Source organism: Pagrus major, chromosome 1, assembly GCF_040436345.1.
Source record: "Pagrus major chromosome 1, Pma_NU_1.0".
Taxonomy (NCBI): Eukaryota; Metazoa; Chordata; class Actinopteri; order Spariformes; family Sparidae; genus Pagrus; species Pagrus major.
In genome coordinates, this window is record NC_133215.1 from 21432498 (window position 1) to 21452590 (window position 20093).

Genomic DNA, 20093 nt, shown 5'->3' on the forward strand with positions numbered 1-20093 from the left:
TCCATCAGCATTCAGCCGCCGCGCGTGCCAGTTTAAATAAGGAGCCTGTTTCTCATGATCGACCCGTGCAGATTTATGGCTGACAGCGATGGAAGGTGCACACGAAGTCAAAGATATAATATGACTCTCTGTTAAAATGAAAGTTGGCAAGCACTATCACTGAATCCAACGTCAGGCTGTTAAAGTTTAAACAAGATCACACGGCGGGGATCAGAGAGGGGTTGCTGCATGCTTGACACCTCAGCTCTTACAGGAATCAAAGATATCTGATAAGTTGATTTATTTATTACTTCATGGGATCTCAGCCATGCAAATCCCTCCTAAGTATTTAATTCCTAGTATCTAATTACGATGAAAAGAGCACCAATTAAAATGGGTTTTCACAGTGAGACAAAAGAGCCAATAAATATCCACACATTGTCATTCGCTATGCCGCTTTAAGTCTTCAAGCTTCCCTCAGGCATTCCTATACTTTTCATCATTTTGCCTAAAATACAAGGGCCTGTTTTGGCTCATAAATGGTCACTGGATGCTGAGAACAAGATTGATTTTGTAATTCAACCCAAAGCTTTCTTTTATCCGGGACACTTCAGGGCTTGGAGATGTTAACGGCTCCGGGTCTTTACTCAGATTTATGGACACCAAGAAGCCGAGAAGGCTGCACTGCCGTAACCTTGAGCCTCAGTTTAATGGTGTGTATACTTAAGCGTGCAGATTTACTGGTCAGAAAACCAACAGTCGAACACTAAGCACTTGTCTGAAGAAAAGGATGAGAGAGTTTAAGCAGTGTAGGAGTGTGTGTTGGTGTTATGTCTTAAATGTGCACATGTTGTAGAGGCCGTTTTGCTCCTACAGTGAGGCAGGTGTGGTAAAGACTGGTTTCCACATACTTATGCAGGGGGCAATTGGCGAGCGGCTCTGCTGGTAGCCTTTAGCACAGCGGTTGCACGTGATACCAGTCACGCCGTCTTTACAGGGACATTGTCCTGTGGTTTGGTTACAGGTTTTGCCAGCAGCACCCACGGGATGGCAATCACATGCTGTGAGGAAACAGAGGAAGAAAGAGAGGCACAGTGAGTGGTCACACGCACACACACACACGCATGTGAGGAGATACAAACATATACTATCTATAGAGAGTGCAGGTGGGTACACAGCAGCAGTGGTGGCAACAATAATAGAGTGGTGAGAGACAGGCGGAGGCGTGCACAGAAAGACAGACAACACCACAGCGCTCCATTTTGAATCGCGTGTGGCATCATGACAAGGAGGGTAACTTTCCTTGACATTTCAGCGTTGTTGGCATATTGACATTTTGGCGTTGTTGGCAAATTTACATTTTGCCGTTGTTTGCTAATTTGCAAAATAGTAACCATCTACCATAATTAAAAGCTGCAAAGATACAGTATCAGCATACTCTTGAATCACAAATGTGTCCGTGTGTGTGTGCTCTTCATGTGGCTGTTTGGCCTTGGTGTGTGTGAGCACTCTGTGGGAGTGCGGCTGTGTGTGTGAGGTAAAGAGAAAGGGTTGCGCATGTTTACCAAATGATAAAATAATGGAGGATAATCCTAATTGCCTGTTTCTGATTTCTGCCCGGCTTTGAACGCCAGCCCGAGAACGTCTGTCACACTTCCTCCCAAACTGGGGGGTCTATCGAACACACATGCTCCAGGAATGTAATCATTTTCCAATTGCTCTCCCCCAATCCAAGCCCTTAATTTATTTCACAGCCAAACCCCTGTCAGATTTGGAATCAGTGTTGAATAATAGTTGTCTGAGGGTTGTTTCTTTTCATCTATTTCTGGATATGAATTGTAGTGGAATTAATAGTCTTCTACACAGTTCGTACAGTAAATCCAGACCAGAACAATTTGTGATAATCCATCGCCATTTTCACTTCTTCTTTACTCCAAAGACAAAACACTGTTTATCACCACTATAATTCCAACCATGTAAGGGTTGTATTTTCTTTTTATTTCTTATGGAAAACTAGCGATGCTGACTCTCTGCCTTAGGGTTGGGTCTGCTCATTCGCCGCCCCTCCCTAAAGATGTTTTTCTGCGTTGTGTCACTTGTCACTATGAAAGCCTTCAAAGCCAAAGCTGAATTATGTTCTTTGAGGTTTCGGAGGGGTATTTAGTGGTTTGGCCTGTTTTGTTTTTAACCGCACAGTCTGTTCAGCCCACGGTACAAAATCACAGCTTCAAAACAATCTGTTTCTTTCTGCCCATTGCAATGGAATTAGTATTTAATATACATGAATGTCAAAACAAATTTTAATTTATTGTAAAGTTTAGCCACAAATTTCAACTGTGTATTAATTTAACAGATTAAATAATCTGACTGATCGTCGAAGTGTGAGTCTGTTCTTTAGCTTTACTTTGACCTCGAGCGTTGTTATTCAAGTCAGGCTGTATGAGAAACATGCTCTCTGGGAGATCCACATTACAGCGAGCCTCAGGGAAAAGACTGCTGTAAAGCGGTAATGTAACACTGAATCTGTTCTCCTTATGATTGACCTCTTGGAAACAATATGGTTGTTGTTGTTTTGTTAGATATTTTGATAAGTGAAATACGACAAGACAGCTCTATTCTCCCGTAATTTGGGGTTCCAGCAGACCACTTCCTCTCTCCTCACACACACATTCACTGTTGCTTTTATCTCTATTGCTTGTTTCCTGTGATTCAGCTTCTGTTGCGCCTCTTATCTGTCCTGTATGTGTGTGTGTGTGTGTGTGTGTGTGTGTGTGTGTGTGTGTGTGTGTGTGTGTGTGTGAGTACCTTCTTATCAGACTCAGAAAAGGCCTCCTTAAAAGTGTGTGTATCTATTGGTACCTTTATCAGACAAATCTGTCACCGCTCTCATTGCTTAGTTGTGTCTAGCCCAGTGAGAAGGAACAGCGCACACACACACACACACACACACACACACACACACACACACACACACACACACACACACACTCAGAAACCCAATAAACGGCATGGAGGCTGGTGCAGCACGTCTTCAGGCCTGTAAATTTCTGAGCATGTCAGAGGAGTTCGAGGCTAAGAAGGGCAAAGTGCGTGTCTGGTTGAAGCTTCAGAGAACTCCGTTTATATTTTTAAAGAGTGTCTGCCTGCAACCACAGCCTGCCAGTAAATCAAGGTGCACAGCACATGGTCTACAGGTGGGGAAACACTCCAGCCTCCCCTCTCTCCTCTGACTGACTGCCTGACCCGCTGTCCGCTTCACATGACAGATCGCCTGACTCCCTGTGCTGGATGACCCACCTGTTGGCTCAAGGACCGGCTTTACTCTGGAGGTGTGAGTGAGAGTTTGTGCTTGAAGTGTGTGTCCACTTAACGGTTAAGTGGCTGTGTGCTCTGCTTCATGGCTACTACAGATGGCTCTGGGAGATACGGGGACAAGAGAGCAAGACAGGCCCTTTTTTGTCTCAGGAAAAGTGACAGAAGTTTATGATAAGAAGCGAAGGTGTGTGTATATAAGGGAACCGGTGCTCCTTTCCAACACAGAATCTAAGGGATTAGACCTGTAAAGCTGTCAAGTTTCTAAATGAAGTCCTAAAAGAAGTTCTAAGAGCCCCGAATGCATTTGAAAGAATGAAAAATGTTCTCGGTTAACGGGGGGAGTTGAAGGCTGCTTTCAAAGGCAGCTTGAGTCTGAGATTGCACAATGTGAGAATTTTGAACTCTGCCAATCGTTTACCATAAAGCTGGTGTTTGAAGTCTGAACTCCGCTCCCCCTATTTTGGTTTTGTGTGCTCTGTGCCAATAAGAATAATTTGTTGGCCCTGGAGTGAAGCCAAGCTACCCGAGTCTGTGTTCTATTATAATTAGGTTTCTGCTCCTCCGCAAGAGAGCAGAAAAAGATAGTGTTATAGGGTTGTTCACTTAATGACGTGTTTATCTCGGAGAGGGCGTGTCTCGCCTGTTGTGTTGTTTACTGTTTTATTGATCAAAATAATGGGCCTGAACAGTCATGCTTTTGGCCACAGAGCGAGAACCGAATTGTTGGACGCGAGCGTGTTTTGTGAATGATGTTTGATGCACATGTGTCTAAATTGAAAACACACAGATGCCAGCATGCCTGATGGAAATCCAAAGCTAAAAGCGAAGTCATGAAAAACAATATTTTTCAAATCCCAAGCAGAAAACATTTTATTGCGGTCAATAAAAAAAACCCGACTTAGTCAATGGAAGACATATGCTGAAGAGAGGGAAGTGGAGGCTTTTTAGGCATGTTATTCTGATTGAAACAGACCATCCCTCAATCAAAGCCTAATTTTTGTCTTTATGCTAAATATGTTCCTCGTGATACCACTGACCGATGTAATTATATGATGGTTGATGTTCAGATTCCAAACTGAAGACCTGATTTCAGTCCTTCAGTTGCAGAAACAGTGCCAACCTGTGAACAGCTAAGACGAGCCTCTGAGGAGGACTAATCAGGAGCAGGGCTCATTATTTGGCCTCTTGTGTGGTTATCACTGTCATTCTGTTGACTCTGCAACAACAGGAAATCACTAACAGTCAGTTAAGTAGCAGTTATTGCAGTAGTCACAGTTTTATCTGTAGTACTTATAGCAGTAACTGTAGTAACAGTAGTGTTTGTAGTAGTTGATGTATTTGTACTACTTGTTATCGTAACAGTAATATTTACACCAGTAACAATAGTAGTAGTTGTTGTAGTGGTAACAGTAGTAGTATCTGTAGTATTTATATCAGTACTAAAAGTTGGAGTTATTGTAGTTGTAGCAGTAGTAGTATATGTAGTATTTAAGGCAGCACCAACAGTAGTAGTTATTGCAGTAGTAACAGTTGTGAAGTAGTAACAGTAGTAGTATATGTAGTATTTAAGGCAGCACCAACAGTAGTAGTTATTGCAGTAGTAACAGTTGTATTTGTAGTAGTAACAGTAGTAGTATTTGTCATATTTATAACAATAAGATCAGTATCAGTAGTAGTTGGTGAATAAGTAACAGCAGCATTTGTAGTATGTATGGCAGTATTTAGTAGCAGTAGTTCTAGTAGTAACAGTAGTAGTATCTGTAGTATTTAGCAGTCACAATAGTAACAGTAGTAGAGCAGTATTTGTATTAATTATAGCAGTAACAGTAGTAGCAGAAGTTCTAGTAGTAAGAGGAGTAGTTCTTCTTGTAGTAACAGTAGTAGTATCGGTAGTATAGAGAGGTAACAATAGTAGCCTTATGGCGGTACTAACAGTGGTATTTGTAGTATTTATAGCAGTAACAAGACTACCAGTGGTAGTTATTGCAGTAGTAAGAGTTGTTTTTGTAGTAGTACAGTAGTAGCCGTATTCTAACTCTAACAATCCTAGTACTTGTAGTAGAAACAGTAGTATCTACAACAGTATCTCTGGTTTCTATCGCAGAGTTCAGACAGGGTTATAAAATCAGTACCAGGATGACAAACAGGGATGACAGGCAGCTGAGTGACATTTGTTAGCTGAGTTATAAGTGTTCAAAGACCACCCAGAGTGCTGCGTCTCTTTGTCTTTTCAGATTTCACAGCAACTTTTTAACTTAAACTCGTGCATGTCAGAGACAGTTTAAGATACAAACAAGAGCTGCTTGAAACAAACTCTGTGTTTACACTCTTACTCAATGAGGGGTGAAGTTATACATTTCGGTGTGTAAATGTAGCCACCGGGCACAGCTCACTCTTGAGTGGATGAGCCGCTGCTCTCTTCAACTTGTAACGGCCTCCTATGGAAATGAGCTGCTTTCTGGGAGGATTGTATTACGCATATAAAAGCAAACTCTTGTGCTCCTCGACCTGCACTGACTCTCTTCCAAAAGCCACACGGCAAAAGGGCTCTCTCTCTCTCTCTCTCTCTCTCTCTCTCTTTCTCCGCAAGTTCAATAAATAACCAAACCTCTTAATTGCTGTCACTTCGGCGCAGCGCTCGTGCTGCTTGAGGAGCGGACAGAAATTAGTTCTGCGGTTTAAGTTTCATTGAATTATCTTGAGTTATGATGTGGTAAACCTGAGAGAATTTGGCAGGGCGAGACTTTGACAGCACGTATAGGTGTTTGACGCGGGGAAAAAGCTGTGTGTGGTAGCCTTAACAGAGAGAGGGAGAGAGAGAGAGACTATGTAATACAATGACACACGTCTTCAAACTCTTCATCTGTAACTTTCCAAATATAGTTTGCAAAAATGTTTTAATTGGCAAAAGAAACAGTTCATGCTTCGTATCATTTGTCAGCTCGGGGTAATTAGCGCAGCTCCTTTACTGTAAGTCTGTTTTGATGTAACTGAACACCTCAGTAGAACTTGGACAGTGTTTGCTTATTATTACACATGGCTGGGGGAGGTGGGAGGCGCAAAAACTCTGGCAAATTTCATGGATTAAATTGAACAAAACAGTTTGGGTAAGTTGACAATTTTATAAATCATGATGAAATGTGTTTATACTTTAGTTCGGTGAGAGGCAGCGGAGAATGTGAAGGAGTCAGAAGTGAGTCTCTGATGTGGGTGAGGAGATTTAGTATTTACTAGTGTGGAGACTCTGATGTAATGAGTGTGTGACGTGACTGAGCTCCTGCTATGATCCTATGGGACTGTCATTATCTTATAACAATAATACTATTGTAGAGCTTATTTAATTGGTGTGAAACTCCACTGAGGGTGGTGAACTGATGCTGAGGCTGTAAGTTGATGACAGTGAAATTATGCATGGCAGGACTGATGTTAAGTCATGAGAATAACATGAATGATGTTCAGAGTAATGATTGAGTGAGCTACAACAAAGGACTATTGTCATTATCGATCAATCCGACAATCATTTTTCATTTACTTCACTACTTTTATTGTTCTTTGGTTCGTCTGTTTTCATCCTGCGTCAGTCCTCGTGCGTTCCCTGTGTTCCTAATTTGTTCCCCGTCCCTTTACAGTTTGTTCTCTGTTTTTTGTATTATTGTTTAGTTTTCTAGATTCTTATGTTGCCTTTTTGTTGACTGCCTTTTGGAAGTTTGGATTTATTGGATTTTTATTATCAAATCTCGCTTTTTGTTGTTCAATCTGTCCGTCTCCGTCCTCTTTGATGAACTGTTACAAAAATAGCCATTGCGATGCTCTCAGGAGTCTTCAGATTTCTTGTTTCGTCCAAAACAAAAAGAAAATCATACAATAGCAGGAAAAGCAGCAAATCTCCACACATGAGTAGCTGAGAGTTGAGAATGTTTTGGATTTGAATGAACGATTGATTATCAGAATTATGGTCAATTTACTGATTGATTTATTATCTTATTGTTTCAGCTTGTGCTTGCTCATGGGGCGATGTTGGGTCTTTGTTAGTAAAACAGAGTCTACACCTGATGTGAAAAGTGTCATGAGAGAACTTTTTTGTGATTTGGTGCTATACAACTACAATAAGACTTGATAAATTGACTTGTTTCAGCTCTAAAAGTGTTATTAATTAACATTATTGTAGCCTTTTGAGTGCTGACAAGCACAAGAGTACTAGTGAATCAAACATAGTGTAGGTCTCGGTCTTATCGCAGGTCTCCACTTTATGAAGGTCTCCTGCCTGAATCGACCACATTTTCACTTGGTCTTGTCTCAGACAAAGAGGACTCTGGATTTATTTTAAGACCAGTCAAGAACACAACTGCAGGGATATCACTGAATTGTTTGATACATACTGTACTTAATGATGGTTTCTGTGAGAAGACAAGAGTGACCCAGAAAACCTGACGCTTGCACAGAAACATTGTATTATGTAAGGTCAATGGTAAAACATGGAAAAAGTGTTGATTTCAGCTCCTTCTTGTTTGTATTTGTTTGCTTATACAAAAACAGTAACATTTCCCACACATAAAATTCATCCCAGCAATGCTTTCTGATTATTGTATCTCATGGTACACTTATTATGGCAATAAAAGAGGTGATTGAAGAGGAATTTTCATTTTTCTCCTGTGGGTGTTTTGATGCAAATATGGATCAGATCAATTTTAGGAGAGCCTATGTTCCACATTTTATTGTGTATCATGCAATGTGGGACACTCTTTGTCGTGACTCGGTCTCTGTTTAGTTGGTCATGACTGTAACACTGCTCCAACAGTTAATACAAGTTTCCTTATAAAAGTCAAATACACACAAGAAATAAGACTAAATGATGCATGTACATGTCAAACTAGCGGCATGTTTCCCTCATCGAGAGTGAGTCGGGACAGATGAGAAAAGCAGCCTGCACAGAGACAGAATCCATGCACGGAGGACAGATGAAGATGAAGGAGTTCCTGTCAGGCTCAAAAATCAGTAGCACCAGTTTTCAAAAAGCTTTGCACACAGACGTAAAACACAGAGCCAGCCCCACATATCCAGATACACTATACATGAGTTTACTCCACATGCCAGAGGTCCATACCAGGTGAATTTTTCATAGCCTTTGACTCGCTGTTTTGACTTTCACTTCATGACTCATTTATCCAAAGTTTCCTAACATCAAAATAGTTATCATATGAGATGGTATGAGAGCAGATTTCCACATCAGTGGAGACTGATTTTTCTCACTGCGGGCAGGCTGTTTTCTAGCTATGGTGAAAACATTTTATCGTTACATGAGCTGAGGTTTTCACTCATGTTTTTTTGCTTTAATTTGGTCCTGTGGCAAAACCAATCATGAATTTGCTCTCTTCTGGTGAACCAAATGTTCCTGCTTGCTTCCCGAGGTCTCTCGTTAGAGTGGATTGAAAAACTCACCAGTATAAAAAAGTAATGAAAAGCAGTCAGTAATCGTCAAATTTGTCATTTGTTTGCTGATTAAAAATGCAAAAGACTCAAAAAAATCTGTGAATAATACAATTAATTACTAATTCAAATAATATTGAATTATTTACAAGACATGAATATAAAACAAAGACAAGAACACTGTATTTTGGCACAAAAGTTCCCAATTTGCAACAGCTATTAAGCTTTTATGCTCTGCATTAATGTTTTGTCTACTGCATACTGTAAACTGTATTTTTTGTCTGTGAGTGAAATGCACCACAGGACCTTGAGGCATCAAACCTTTTTTTGCTACGAGAAACAAACCCCCATGAAAGTGAGTTATGGGATGCTGAAAGAATCAAGTCTCGGACACATGAGAAGGGATGTAAAAACAAAAACAACAAAAAGAGGTTAAATCTCCACAATTAGCTCGCCTGCTAGACACAGCGGAGGATAGGGGTTAATGATACACAACGTCCCGCCGTGATGAATGTGTGTTTGCATTCCTGCCCAACAGGAGAATGGGCCCAAAGCCACGGAAAGGTGTTAATGTCAGTTTAGGAATATCGCTCATGAGCGGCTGGAGGGGTGAATAAATGGATGCATTAGTCGGAGAGCTTTTGTTATGGATTTATGTTCATGCAGAGGATGAAATGTGTTCGATGGCTGCTGCGTGTTGGATACATGTTTGATGAATGTTTTTGTTAGAGCAGCATGAAGCAAATCCACTTTCTGCAAAAGGAAAAGATTTTAAAAAATGAACTGAGGAATCACTGTTAAACCATTAAGGTGAGATGATTTCAATAAAACACATCTTTACCAATCATTGTCTTGTCTGATTCTTTTGCAGATGTTTTACACTCCAGACATACCTCCTGTCAAACTCACTATTCGGTCAGTTTATTTATTTACTCCCTGGTGAATGATATGAGAAAACTCTGGGCTTAAACTGTCAGCAGGCAGCTTATATTACCTCATGAACTGCCCTCGGACGTGAGCGCTCCGAAGCCCTCGGACAGGTATGCATGTATATCTGTGTGAGCTGAATCTATACGGAGCGACTCGGAGGTGTCTCTAGACTTGTTTGCACAGGGATTCAGCTCCTGTTATCTTTCCCCGCAGCTATAGAAGAGGTGAGAAAACATACCCTCTCTCTTTTCAATCACCTCCCCCCCTTTCCTCCTCTCTTTCTTTGACCCTTATTAGCCATGGTGAGGGCTGATGGCAGGCGATTCATCCAGCACTTAGTAGCGAGCACACCTGCGTGGGGGCGTGTTCCTCTCGTCTTCCTCTCTTCCTCTTCCTCCTACCCTTCCTCCCTGCCATCTTTCACTCTCTCGCCTCCCCTCTGGACCTGAGTTTTGTCTCCTCCTTTCCTTTCCTCTCAGTCCTGTAGCCCTTTCACCGATCTTCCCCAGGTTCTCATTCGTCTTTGACCTGCACCAGGGATCACTTCACACCTCAGCTCTGTTTGTTTTGCTTGTCCTGTCATCCCCTCGCCCCCCCCTGTTCCCCCTCCCAAAGAAGCCAAATAACTCAACTGTCGATGAGGGAACACCCAGCCCGACCCGCCCATACCACCACGACCTCCACAATCCCAACAGACCCCCAACTCATCTCTGCTGACAGAGGGAGATGAGGGCAAGACAGGCTCTGGAATGAAGACTGCTGGCTTCCCCCACTTCCTGTAATTCATCTCAGACTGTTTCTTATCAGACCTAAATATTGTATTGAGTGTGTAAAAACACAAGATTTTTTTTTTCCTTTACTATCTCAGCTTGGAAAGTAACTACAATTCTAGAGAACTCCAATCATGTTGTTGCAAAAGTTTTGTGTTAAAGCCACATCAAGAAATGGATAGAGGTGAGTGTGGTGGCCAGAAAACATATCAAGAGCACTTTACCTTTGCAGGCCTTCCTGTGTGAGATAGGTTTGGACAGGTCTCTGTAGTAGCCCTCCTTGCAGTAGTGGCAGTGGCGTCCGGCTGTGTTGTGGCGACAGTTGAGGCAGACCCCTCCACTCTTCCTCCCCGACAGCTTGTACAGCTCCATGTTGAAACGACACCTCCGGGCGTGAAGGTTGCAGTTACAGGCTGTGCATGAGGAAACAAAACAGGATGCAAACAGGTTAAATAGGGGAGAAACAAGCAGGTTACTGTGCCAGTTATCAACAATAAACTAGTTAGGGAGTTGGTACATGGTACTAAAGCACATATCCTTGTTAAGTACATATGCTGTTATGATATGTTATTTACATTATAATAATGTTTAAGTTTATACAATAGTCAATGTAAATTGTGTATAGGGGACAATGCCTTGGTTCTATTTCTATTTCTATTATTCTGTTATAAAGTGTTAATAGTTATATTGTGGTAGTTTTGTGGCAGGTGATAATGCCGGCATGTTTTTAATGTGCACGATCAGAGAGCTTTGCTGCAGCATGGTGCTGATAAGATGCTGAGAAGTCAGTGGAGGTTTGGAGCGCTACAAGTTTTTGATGCTGTGATACAGTATGTAACAGATGTAACATTATGAGTATGAATAGAGACTGGGCTGAGATATAAAAGTGGACGCTCAAATTACATTTAAGTGTTCATGAGTACATTGGGTTTTTCACAATAAGGCGGAATTTAAGTCAGTGGAACACAAAACGAGCTACGCTGCTGACTGAGTGGCCTACAGGTATTTAGAGGATGGTAAAACGGCCGTTCGAAGGTGAGAGACTTTAAACTCCTCTCAGAATGAGGTCGAACACATCTTTTTTTCTCTCCAGCTGCCTTTTTACATCCCTTACTCAACTACTTCTCCACTCCTCACTCCCTTTTTCTTACTTTTTTCCTCAAGGTCCTCTCGGTCTCTCTGGAGTCCAAACTGTACTAAACAGAAAGTGAAGGCCTGGCATTACCATCCTCTCCTATGCTCTCTGCAAGTCCCTGTGAGCGTGAGCGAGACCCCTCGCTGCCGCTTGTTTACTGATGAGTACAGTTGCCCGCGCTGAGTTTAATTAGCCGGCTGATGTTTATTCATGACTTCCTGGCAGCGGAGTGAGGCAGACGTGCCCAACTTCATTAGGGCCGGCCGTCCGAGACACTGGTCCTCCACCAGCACCACAGACATGTTCATGCATTATTAACTGCAACACTTCTGATACAGTTTGTGGCTCGACTGTGTGGGGGTACATACTGTACTATGTGTGTGTGTGTGTGTGTGTGAACATTTTGGTTCAGTTGGGCTCCCCTGGTTGGTTCATCTGTGCATTTTTTTCTGCACCACCTCTTCACACAGCTCTTCTCATCATTTGCCCGTCATAATGGAGGACGATGGGGGACAACGCTCACTTCCCTCACCATCCCTCAACCTGGCTTCTAACTGGTGTGTGTGTGAGAAAGTGTGTGTGTAGTGTGTGAGTGTTTTTTTCTGGATTTGTGCCTGTTTGGGACCCCAGAGACTCCTTCTCTCCACTCCAAGGACCCAATTACAATATCTTTTCTAAAATACACATACAGCACACACACACACACACACACACACACGAGCAGCTCTGTGCCTTATCAGTAGTGACTTTCTGTCTTTTCTGCAGGACAGCAGGGGTTTAATTAGTGATGTGTCTCTGCTTGTTCTCCCTCTGCTTCATACTGTTGGTCTTAAGCTTCAGTATGAAATGACTGCAATGCATAAAAAACAAGACTTTTAATTAATGAGACCACAAGTTAATGATATTTTCGTTATATTTTCTGGGAAATTCAGCTTAAAACGATCATCTTTACTCCTGTGGACTCACCTGACTGGATTTAGGCTCGTCCGTTCCTTAAAGTGACACAGATCTGGTGTTTTCATTGTTGTCTTAAGCTAGATTTACACCTGAGCATGACTCATGTTGTCCGCCTTTCATACAGCAGAGCAGATTCTTTGCTTCCTGGCTCCACTGGAAAACCCCTAAAGCCCCCTCACAGCCCTGTGTGTGTGTGTGTGTGTGTGTGTGTGTGTGTGTGTGTGTGTGTGTGTGTGTGTCTTTGCAAAAAACTGTTGTGAATTGAGGGATCAATGTTCTCTCCTTCATAGTTATTTAGTGACTATATTGGCCTTTTTTTCATCCACAGAGATACATCAATAACACAATGAATCAAATTCTTAAGACAGCTCTGAAATGATCTGTGTCACTGTGCGGAAACACCTGAGCCGGCTGTCAATCCAGCCAGTAAATGCCAGAGGGCAGGTTCAGTCTCTCTGGGCCACAGTTGGTGAAAGCTATCTGTGAGCTTGCCTGCAGGTAACAGGGATCACTGTAGAGACAGCAGACCTCAGACCTACAGACACCTCTCTGTTACACTACAAAGATTGTTTCACACCCTCGCTAAATGAAGACGGGGGAATTCTGTCGGACAACACCGCCCCGGTGAGAATAACGCTGCTGTCCTGGGAGGCATGTTGGATACTGAGGAGGTGACAGGCTGGATGTGAAGGTGTGGGGCAGGAGGCCACATTGTGTTCGACGGTATCAAGCTTCAGAGGGTATTGTGTCAGATAATGGGGACGAGTGAGAGGCACTTTATCTAAACTCGCTGACACTGAGCATGATGGGAGCTTGTTCACACAATATCCCTTACACTGTCTACATTGAACAAAACAAAGCAGGAAGCGATGTTTTCGCTGGAGCAATTCCAAGTGTTTCATCAGCCTCTGTTTTAAAAATTACATCATCACAGCCTCGTCCAAATGAAGGCACATTTAATTAAAAACAATCGAAGATTTGTAAAGTGGGAGCTTCGCAGGTTTCTTGCAGCATTATAAAACAACCACTTGTCAGTCAGACGTCTCATTGTTATCCATTCATGTGGAGTTTTCTTTCATTTATCAAGGAAATAATCAACTTGTGCTTAAAGCACTATTATGGAAAAAAAGATGCTTGGGATAATAATTGACTGTAAGATAACCTGCCTCCATTTCACAATGAGAGGGATCATAGCAAAAAATGTGTGCGCATTGGGCAATATACTGGAATATTTGGATTGATAGTGGATTTTTTTTACTCCCTAATATTGGCACCAGCCCCAAATGTTTAGTATTGGTCAAGCTCTAATATATGTATATAAATTAATGTTCATGTTGCTATTTTTTATTTTATTTTTCTACACTAAATTCAATTACTTGTGTTCCCTGTGTGTAGCATGAAGGGGACTTCAGTCTTAAATCTTGTTGTGCAATCCAGTGTTGTACAAAATGACCCTGATCCTCAAATGTAAAAAAAACACACCTGTCACAAGCTACCAGTGAGATCATTCCTGCTACTCTCGAAAGGCAAAAAAATGTGTTAAATCTAGCCCATCACTTCTAAAATTACAGAGAACCAACTATGAAGAACACGGCACAATACTGAAGTGGACTACCTCAGGAAACACTGCCGAAATACCTGCCATCTCTTTTCAGAAGGACAGCAAAATAAAAGCACACACACACACACACACACACACACACACAGGAGCACACAACATTCCTCGCGGCTGCTCTTTACAAGCAGCAGGATTCAGGGCTCTTGCCCTTCAGTGAGACACAAAAGCTGAAGTTTATTTCAGCCAAGCAATCAGCTCACACATCTTCACGGCAAACAAAAGCTACTGCTGCCATTCACACCAAAACACACTCACACACGTCGAGCACACCAGGTGCACTTTAAAGAGTTTTGCTCCGAGCTTCCTGTGATTCAACATTTCCCTCAGTTGGTAATATGACAACAATAGATCACATGAGACTTACTCTAGAATGACTCTGTAACTCTATTAATCTATACAGTGCTGAGATTTCATTTTCATAATTCATGTTAACTAAGACTACATTTCCTTTATGGGACACCCTAAAATGTTTGGTCTGTTTTCAATCAAGTTAACTGCTTCAGGCTGGATCAGTGTGTCAGTGTGCGGCTGTAACCGCCCCCAGGTGAGCAGTAAAAACAAGTGTGAACTGATACCTTTAAAACAAGAGTAATTGAGTTATCTGGATAAAGCTAAGCCTACCCAAAGCTTTTCAACACCCTCTGTAATGTATTAGAAATGACAACAACAAAAAAAGCTGGTTTGTGGCTGTTTTAGCCTCCAACTGCAGAATTAACAGGAAACTGATTTGTTTATCCGCCGCTTATGTTTCCCGCTCATCCTAGGAAACACGGGGGCCTGAGCGCGGTGTCTGAGTGTGTTTTGGAAAGTTGGATAATTAGTTTCTTTGAGTGGTTCCCAGCCTCTATCAACTGACCTCAGCCTCGTAAGGCAGCGCAGAGGCAGTCTCCCCGACGCTAATTAGAGGGAAAATTCAAGCAGCAGAGCTGGAGGTTGAGGTTAAGCTCGTCGTACTTAAACGATAAGCCTGGTAATTGAGCAATGTCGGTCACAGCCTTGATTTGGTCTGAAGAGAAACTCAAGCCACTGATCTCTGCCACTTTCACGCTAATTCCACTTGCTGGATTGCACTTGTGGCTGCTCACTTCCCCCGAATTTAGGGGGACAAATGAAGAAACAAGAGGTACATAAACCCAGAAAACTGAATGTCCACACCAATACTCTTCCGTCTTTTCTGTCAATCAAATAGACATTTTCAGTCGTTTTGTGAGGTCTAAGAAGGTCACAGTCTCTCAGGAGATGTCAGCCTCCCTGCTGCCACCGCTCCTTCCAAAACAGGGCAGAAAACCAAAACCCAACACCACCGCCTGTGAGCAGGGGAGCAGCAGGAGCTCTGCTATTCTGTCCCCCACTTTTAAACAAACACCAAGGGAAGTCTTCACATGAACAGTTTACTTTTAATCCAACGAGCGCTCCCAAAAGTAATCAGATTAACTTCTAAACCCCGTCTTTCAAGAGAGAATGAAAAAATATTGGGTGTCCTGTTCCCAATATGTATATGTATATATGTTGCCGTGTTCAGGGTTGGGAGAGGTTTAAGAGAAAGTTTAAAGACGTATATATTCAATATGAATTATTTTTGCAAATGTTTTTATAAACTGTGCCCCGAAATATCTAGAACAACTCGATACCTCCCTGTACGGTATGGTGCATTAAATTAAATCATGGCAGTCTGTAAGACATCCATCTTTCCATCACACACACACACACACACACATACACACACACACACACACACACACACACACACACACGCACACACACACACACACACACACACACACACACACACACACACAGCCATAATGCCTGCTCTCTCTCTCTCTCTCTCTCTCTCTCTCTCTCTCTTTCTCTCTCTCTGGGGGACGATGGGGAAACATAACACACATGCCGGGAAAGTTTGGGAGGTTTGCTGCTAGTTGCAGCCAAACACAGGATCAGATGTGTGCCGAACCAAACACCATATTTCGATCCATTTCGGAGATCCAGTCCTTGTGTGAGCAACTGGTGTGCAAGTGTGTGGTCGTGTGAGACACACGCACAGGCACAGGGCACGAAAGCAATTCAAGGAAGTCCCTGCATTTAGTTTTAATGTGTATTTGTATTTTTACAGATTAAAGAATACTGATGTCAAACTGACTATTTCCCTTCATTCTTTGACATTTACCTTTTTTAAAGGCAAAGCTGGTTTATTTGCATAACACCTTTCAACAGCAGGGCAATTCAAAGACATAGTAAGGCATTTAAGATACGCTGTCTGTCTGCAGTCATACATAATGAAAACCTCTTAAATAAAAAGACATAAATCTGACTGAAAGGTTTGTAAAAGCATTATACGTGTGGAGGATTATTTCCTGGCAGAGACTCTCATTTCTCCCTGTAGGTGTCAAGTCACTGAATGGCACTGGTGGAAGATGATCCTTTAAGTAAGAGTAGCAACAGTGCACTCTAAAAACACTCCTTTACAAGTAAAAGAGCATGAGTACTATCAGCAGAATGTCCTTTAAAGTACTCAAATGTACTCAAAATCAGTGGTGGAATGAGCACTGAAAAATCTGTACTCAAGTACAAGTGCAGTTACATTACTGAAATATTACTCAATTACAAGTAATGTTTATGCTTAATGCATTATCAATCACAGCCATTCAAATCAAAGGGGTTTCTGTTGCTCTGAGTCTTCAGTCTTACTTATAGGCTGGCCACACTGGATGCGTGAGCAGCGTGTGCGTGGCGTAACATCTTGCTTTTCATTTCACCGTCCACGTTAACAGGTTAGAGCAGCTGCACTGGCTGCGTGAGTCTCACCTATTTTTACTGCAGCACCTGTGGTTTTTCAGCAAAGAAAGACCTGAAAACAACCTGTGAGCAGTCATATCCACATCATATCAGCATTGTGCTACAGTTTTAATGTCTGTATCTGTAGAACATGTCACAGACATGAAGAGAACACACAACAGGTGAAGGGCAGTTTTTTTCCTGTGCACTCTCTTTTTCTTTCTCTGCCTCCATCTCTTTCCCCCTCCGGCTTTCTCGCTGTTTTAACGGGGGTAAAGGAAAATCACGTCATCATATTTATTGATAATCATCATTATATTAAGGCAAACTCTGTGTAAACAGACTGGGCAGGCAGGAGCCCAGTGTAGCAACGCTGCCTTCGTGAACACAAACACGCAAGTGAACAGCTCAGCGACACAGCTGCTAAGCACTACACAAGCATCCAATGCGGCCAGCCCGTTACCCCCAACTCCTGTTCTGTTCTGCTCAGTGATCATGGTCACCTCACCGCATTTTACTATTGTACTTTGAGGCGAAGCTCATGTTGAACCATTTTATATACAGTTAGGTTGTGTAACGTGTAACAGTGAAACATATTTTAAGTTCATAAAATGAACCATCAAAAAATTGTTGAGAAAAAAAGTGTGTTAACCTCAGAAAAATTGAGTAGTGGAGAACAAATATAAGTTGGCAGTACATCTACTCTGTACTTACTGTACAGTACTCCACCTCTTTCGACAGAAGCAAACACAGTACAGCATTAGTATTCAAAAGACAAAACAAAACATGAAAAAGCAGATCTGGAGAAGCCAATTCTGGTGTAATGTTTACTGTAATAAAATAATGTTTTCTCATACTTGGATAACTATTCCGACTGTAGACAGACAGGAAAAAATGTTACTGCAAGTAACAGATAGCGGGACAACATTTCAACAATTGGCACAAAGTGGCAAAAAAACAACACTGGCATTAATTATCTTTTCATGTCTGGGACTTCTTCTTAAACACAGACATCACAAACAATCATTTTGCGGCCAGATTAACTCAGTGTTGATATTTTCTCAGGCAGGCAGGAATGATTTAAAAACACTACCTTGGTGACAAGTAACTCTGGTGCCTCTTGTTAGGCTGATGTCGGACCACACGAATGAAGAAAATGTGATTCAGCGATGATGGAAATCCACTATGAAGAAATAATGGCCGATAATGACTGTTTCTCCCAAAACAACTGAAGAATTAATTCCTTTTACACCCTCCATTAGAACTGTTGAGCCAAAACACTGAGCGATTACAGTAATGTTTATACACACTCAGTAACCAGGATGTTCTGTGTATTTTTCTCTCTGTTATATATCAACTTATAAATCATGGCCACTGTTTATTTAGCCTCTTATAAATTAGAACAATACTGCTTTATATCTTGTGTTTGTTGATCCAGACACTGGCATGAGAAAGGCGGGAAATTCCAAATCAAATGAGAGCTAATTGAGGGCTTTGATGATAGATGTAAAACACACAGTGTTTTGTGTTCGATGTTCTCTTTAGAAACAATTATGGCCTTATATAAATGTAATTTATTATTGTTAGTTCAATTCTATGTTTATTCTATGTTCAGTTACTGCAGAAATGATCTATAAATGTTTTCACACATTATAAATTAAACTATTATTTGTCTTCATAGAGACACAGGAAGTCTGTGCTTGTTTTTCCTCTGATATGCATCAGCTTCCCCTCTAAAATGCTGCTAAGCGTCACCACACATTTCTTCTTTGAGTGAAAAAAAATCCACATACAGAAAAACAGGAAACAAAACGCAGTGCAACATGGGCTTAAAAAAATAACAGCAATGACACAAGTTTTTGCCAGACCTTTTAAACTTTTAAAATTAGGATAATTAGGAAACCAAAATCCTCTGTGACCAAAACAACCCGCTGGCTTTTATAATACACAAGTTTATATAAACAAATGCATTGAAATCCACAAAGAAATGAGACAGTGTATATTCTACAAGTCAGAATTACAGTCAGACTTCTCTGATTCCAGCTCCTTAAATGTGAAAATGTTCTCTTTTTTACTCCCCTAAGACAGTTAACTGAATATCTTTGGATATTATTTGAATAATTTTCACCATTTTCTGACATTTACACACAGATCAATTAATCAGTTAATCAAGAAAATAATCAACAGATTGATTGACAGTGAAGAAACATCTTTAGTTGCAGCACTATCAAAAAGTAACCCTGTCAGATTTTTTAAAATTACAACAACTAGAGTGGCACTCAGAAAAGCACCTCTGCCAAGGCCCAACAGTCCCCTTTAATTCAATCAAGCCTAATCCAATATCAAACTCAACAGCTCTGTATCCACATCACATTATACTCACTCATAGATACAAACCACCTAAATATGCCTGATTTTGATCATTTCATTATTCCCTGAGAAATTAACAAAAATGCTGCCCTATCTCGCAATGTTATGGAAAGTGAGAAAAAATTCCTGTATCCGTCCCTTTATCCGGATCCACACCAAAAGTTAATGGGGTCTATTATGGGCCGAGACCCATCCTCCATCTGAGTTTTGTGGAAATCCTTTCAGCAGTTTTTGTGTAATCCTACTCATAAACCAACAAATACACAAACACATAACCTCCTTGGCAGAGGTAATTAGCCAACAATTAAATTGTCAGCCCTTCATTTTTGCTGGTCCACAATGCTGCAGAGTGTGAGAGAAACATCCAGAGAGCAAACAAAGAAAAGAGCGGTTTGTGAGCAGACTTTAAGGTCAACAAGTGTGCAGATCTGGTCAATGTGCGCTAGAAATGCCACAAAACTATGGTGAGAAGGAGCGAGGGTACGGGTGAGTGGGAAGAGGGAAGAGAGAGGAGGATGAGGCGCCCACTGCAGAGATTATATCAGGCTAATTTAATTCCTTCATTGCAGCCAATTAGCCGCAGCACTTTAGCCCCCTGTGAGCCCTCCAGCCCTCTTCACTCGGTCTCTAATGACCCCAACTAAACTCTGGAGCTCAGCTGCTCCCAAAGAAGGCCATGTTTCACCGCTGCAGCTGTATTTTTAATAACCCTCACAGACACTGTACCAAGGATGAGAGAAATATAGAGAGCGGTAAGGGGGGGGGGGGGGGGGGCAGGGAATAGAACAGATGAGGTGGACAGAGGAAGGGAAGGAGA

At 41.7% G+C, this 20093-nt stretch overlaps 1 protein-coding gene across 1 annotated transcript in view; it reads right to left on the reverse strand.

Annotated features, from left to right (window-relative positions):
* ntn1a (netrin 1a) overlaps window positions 1–20093 on the reverse strand; it is a 69330-nt gene that overhangs the window by 21456 nt on the left and 27781 nt on the right. Inside the window, exons 3-4 of the mRNA XM_073469234.1 lie at window positions 10646–10834; window positions 891–1040 (exon numbers count right to left, since the gene is read on the reverse strand). Coding sequence (XP_073325335.1) covers window positions 891–1040; window positions 10646–10834 — 339 coding nt within the window. The remainder of the gene's footprint in view (window positions 1–890; window positions 1041–10645; window positions 10835–20093) is intronic.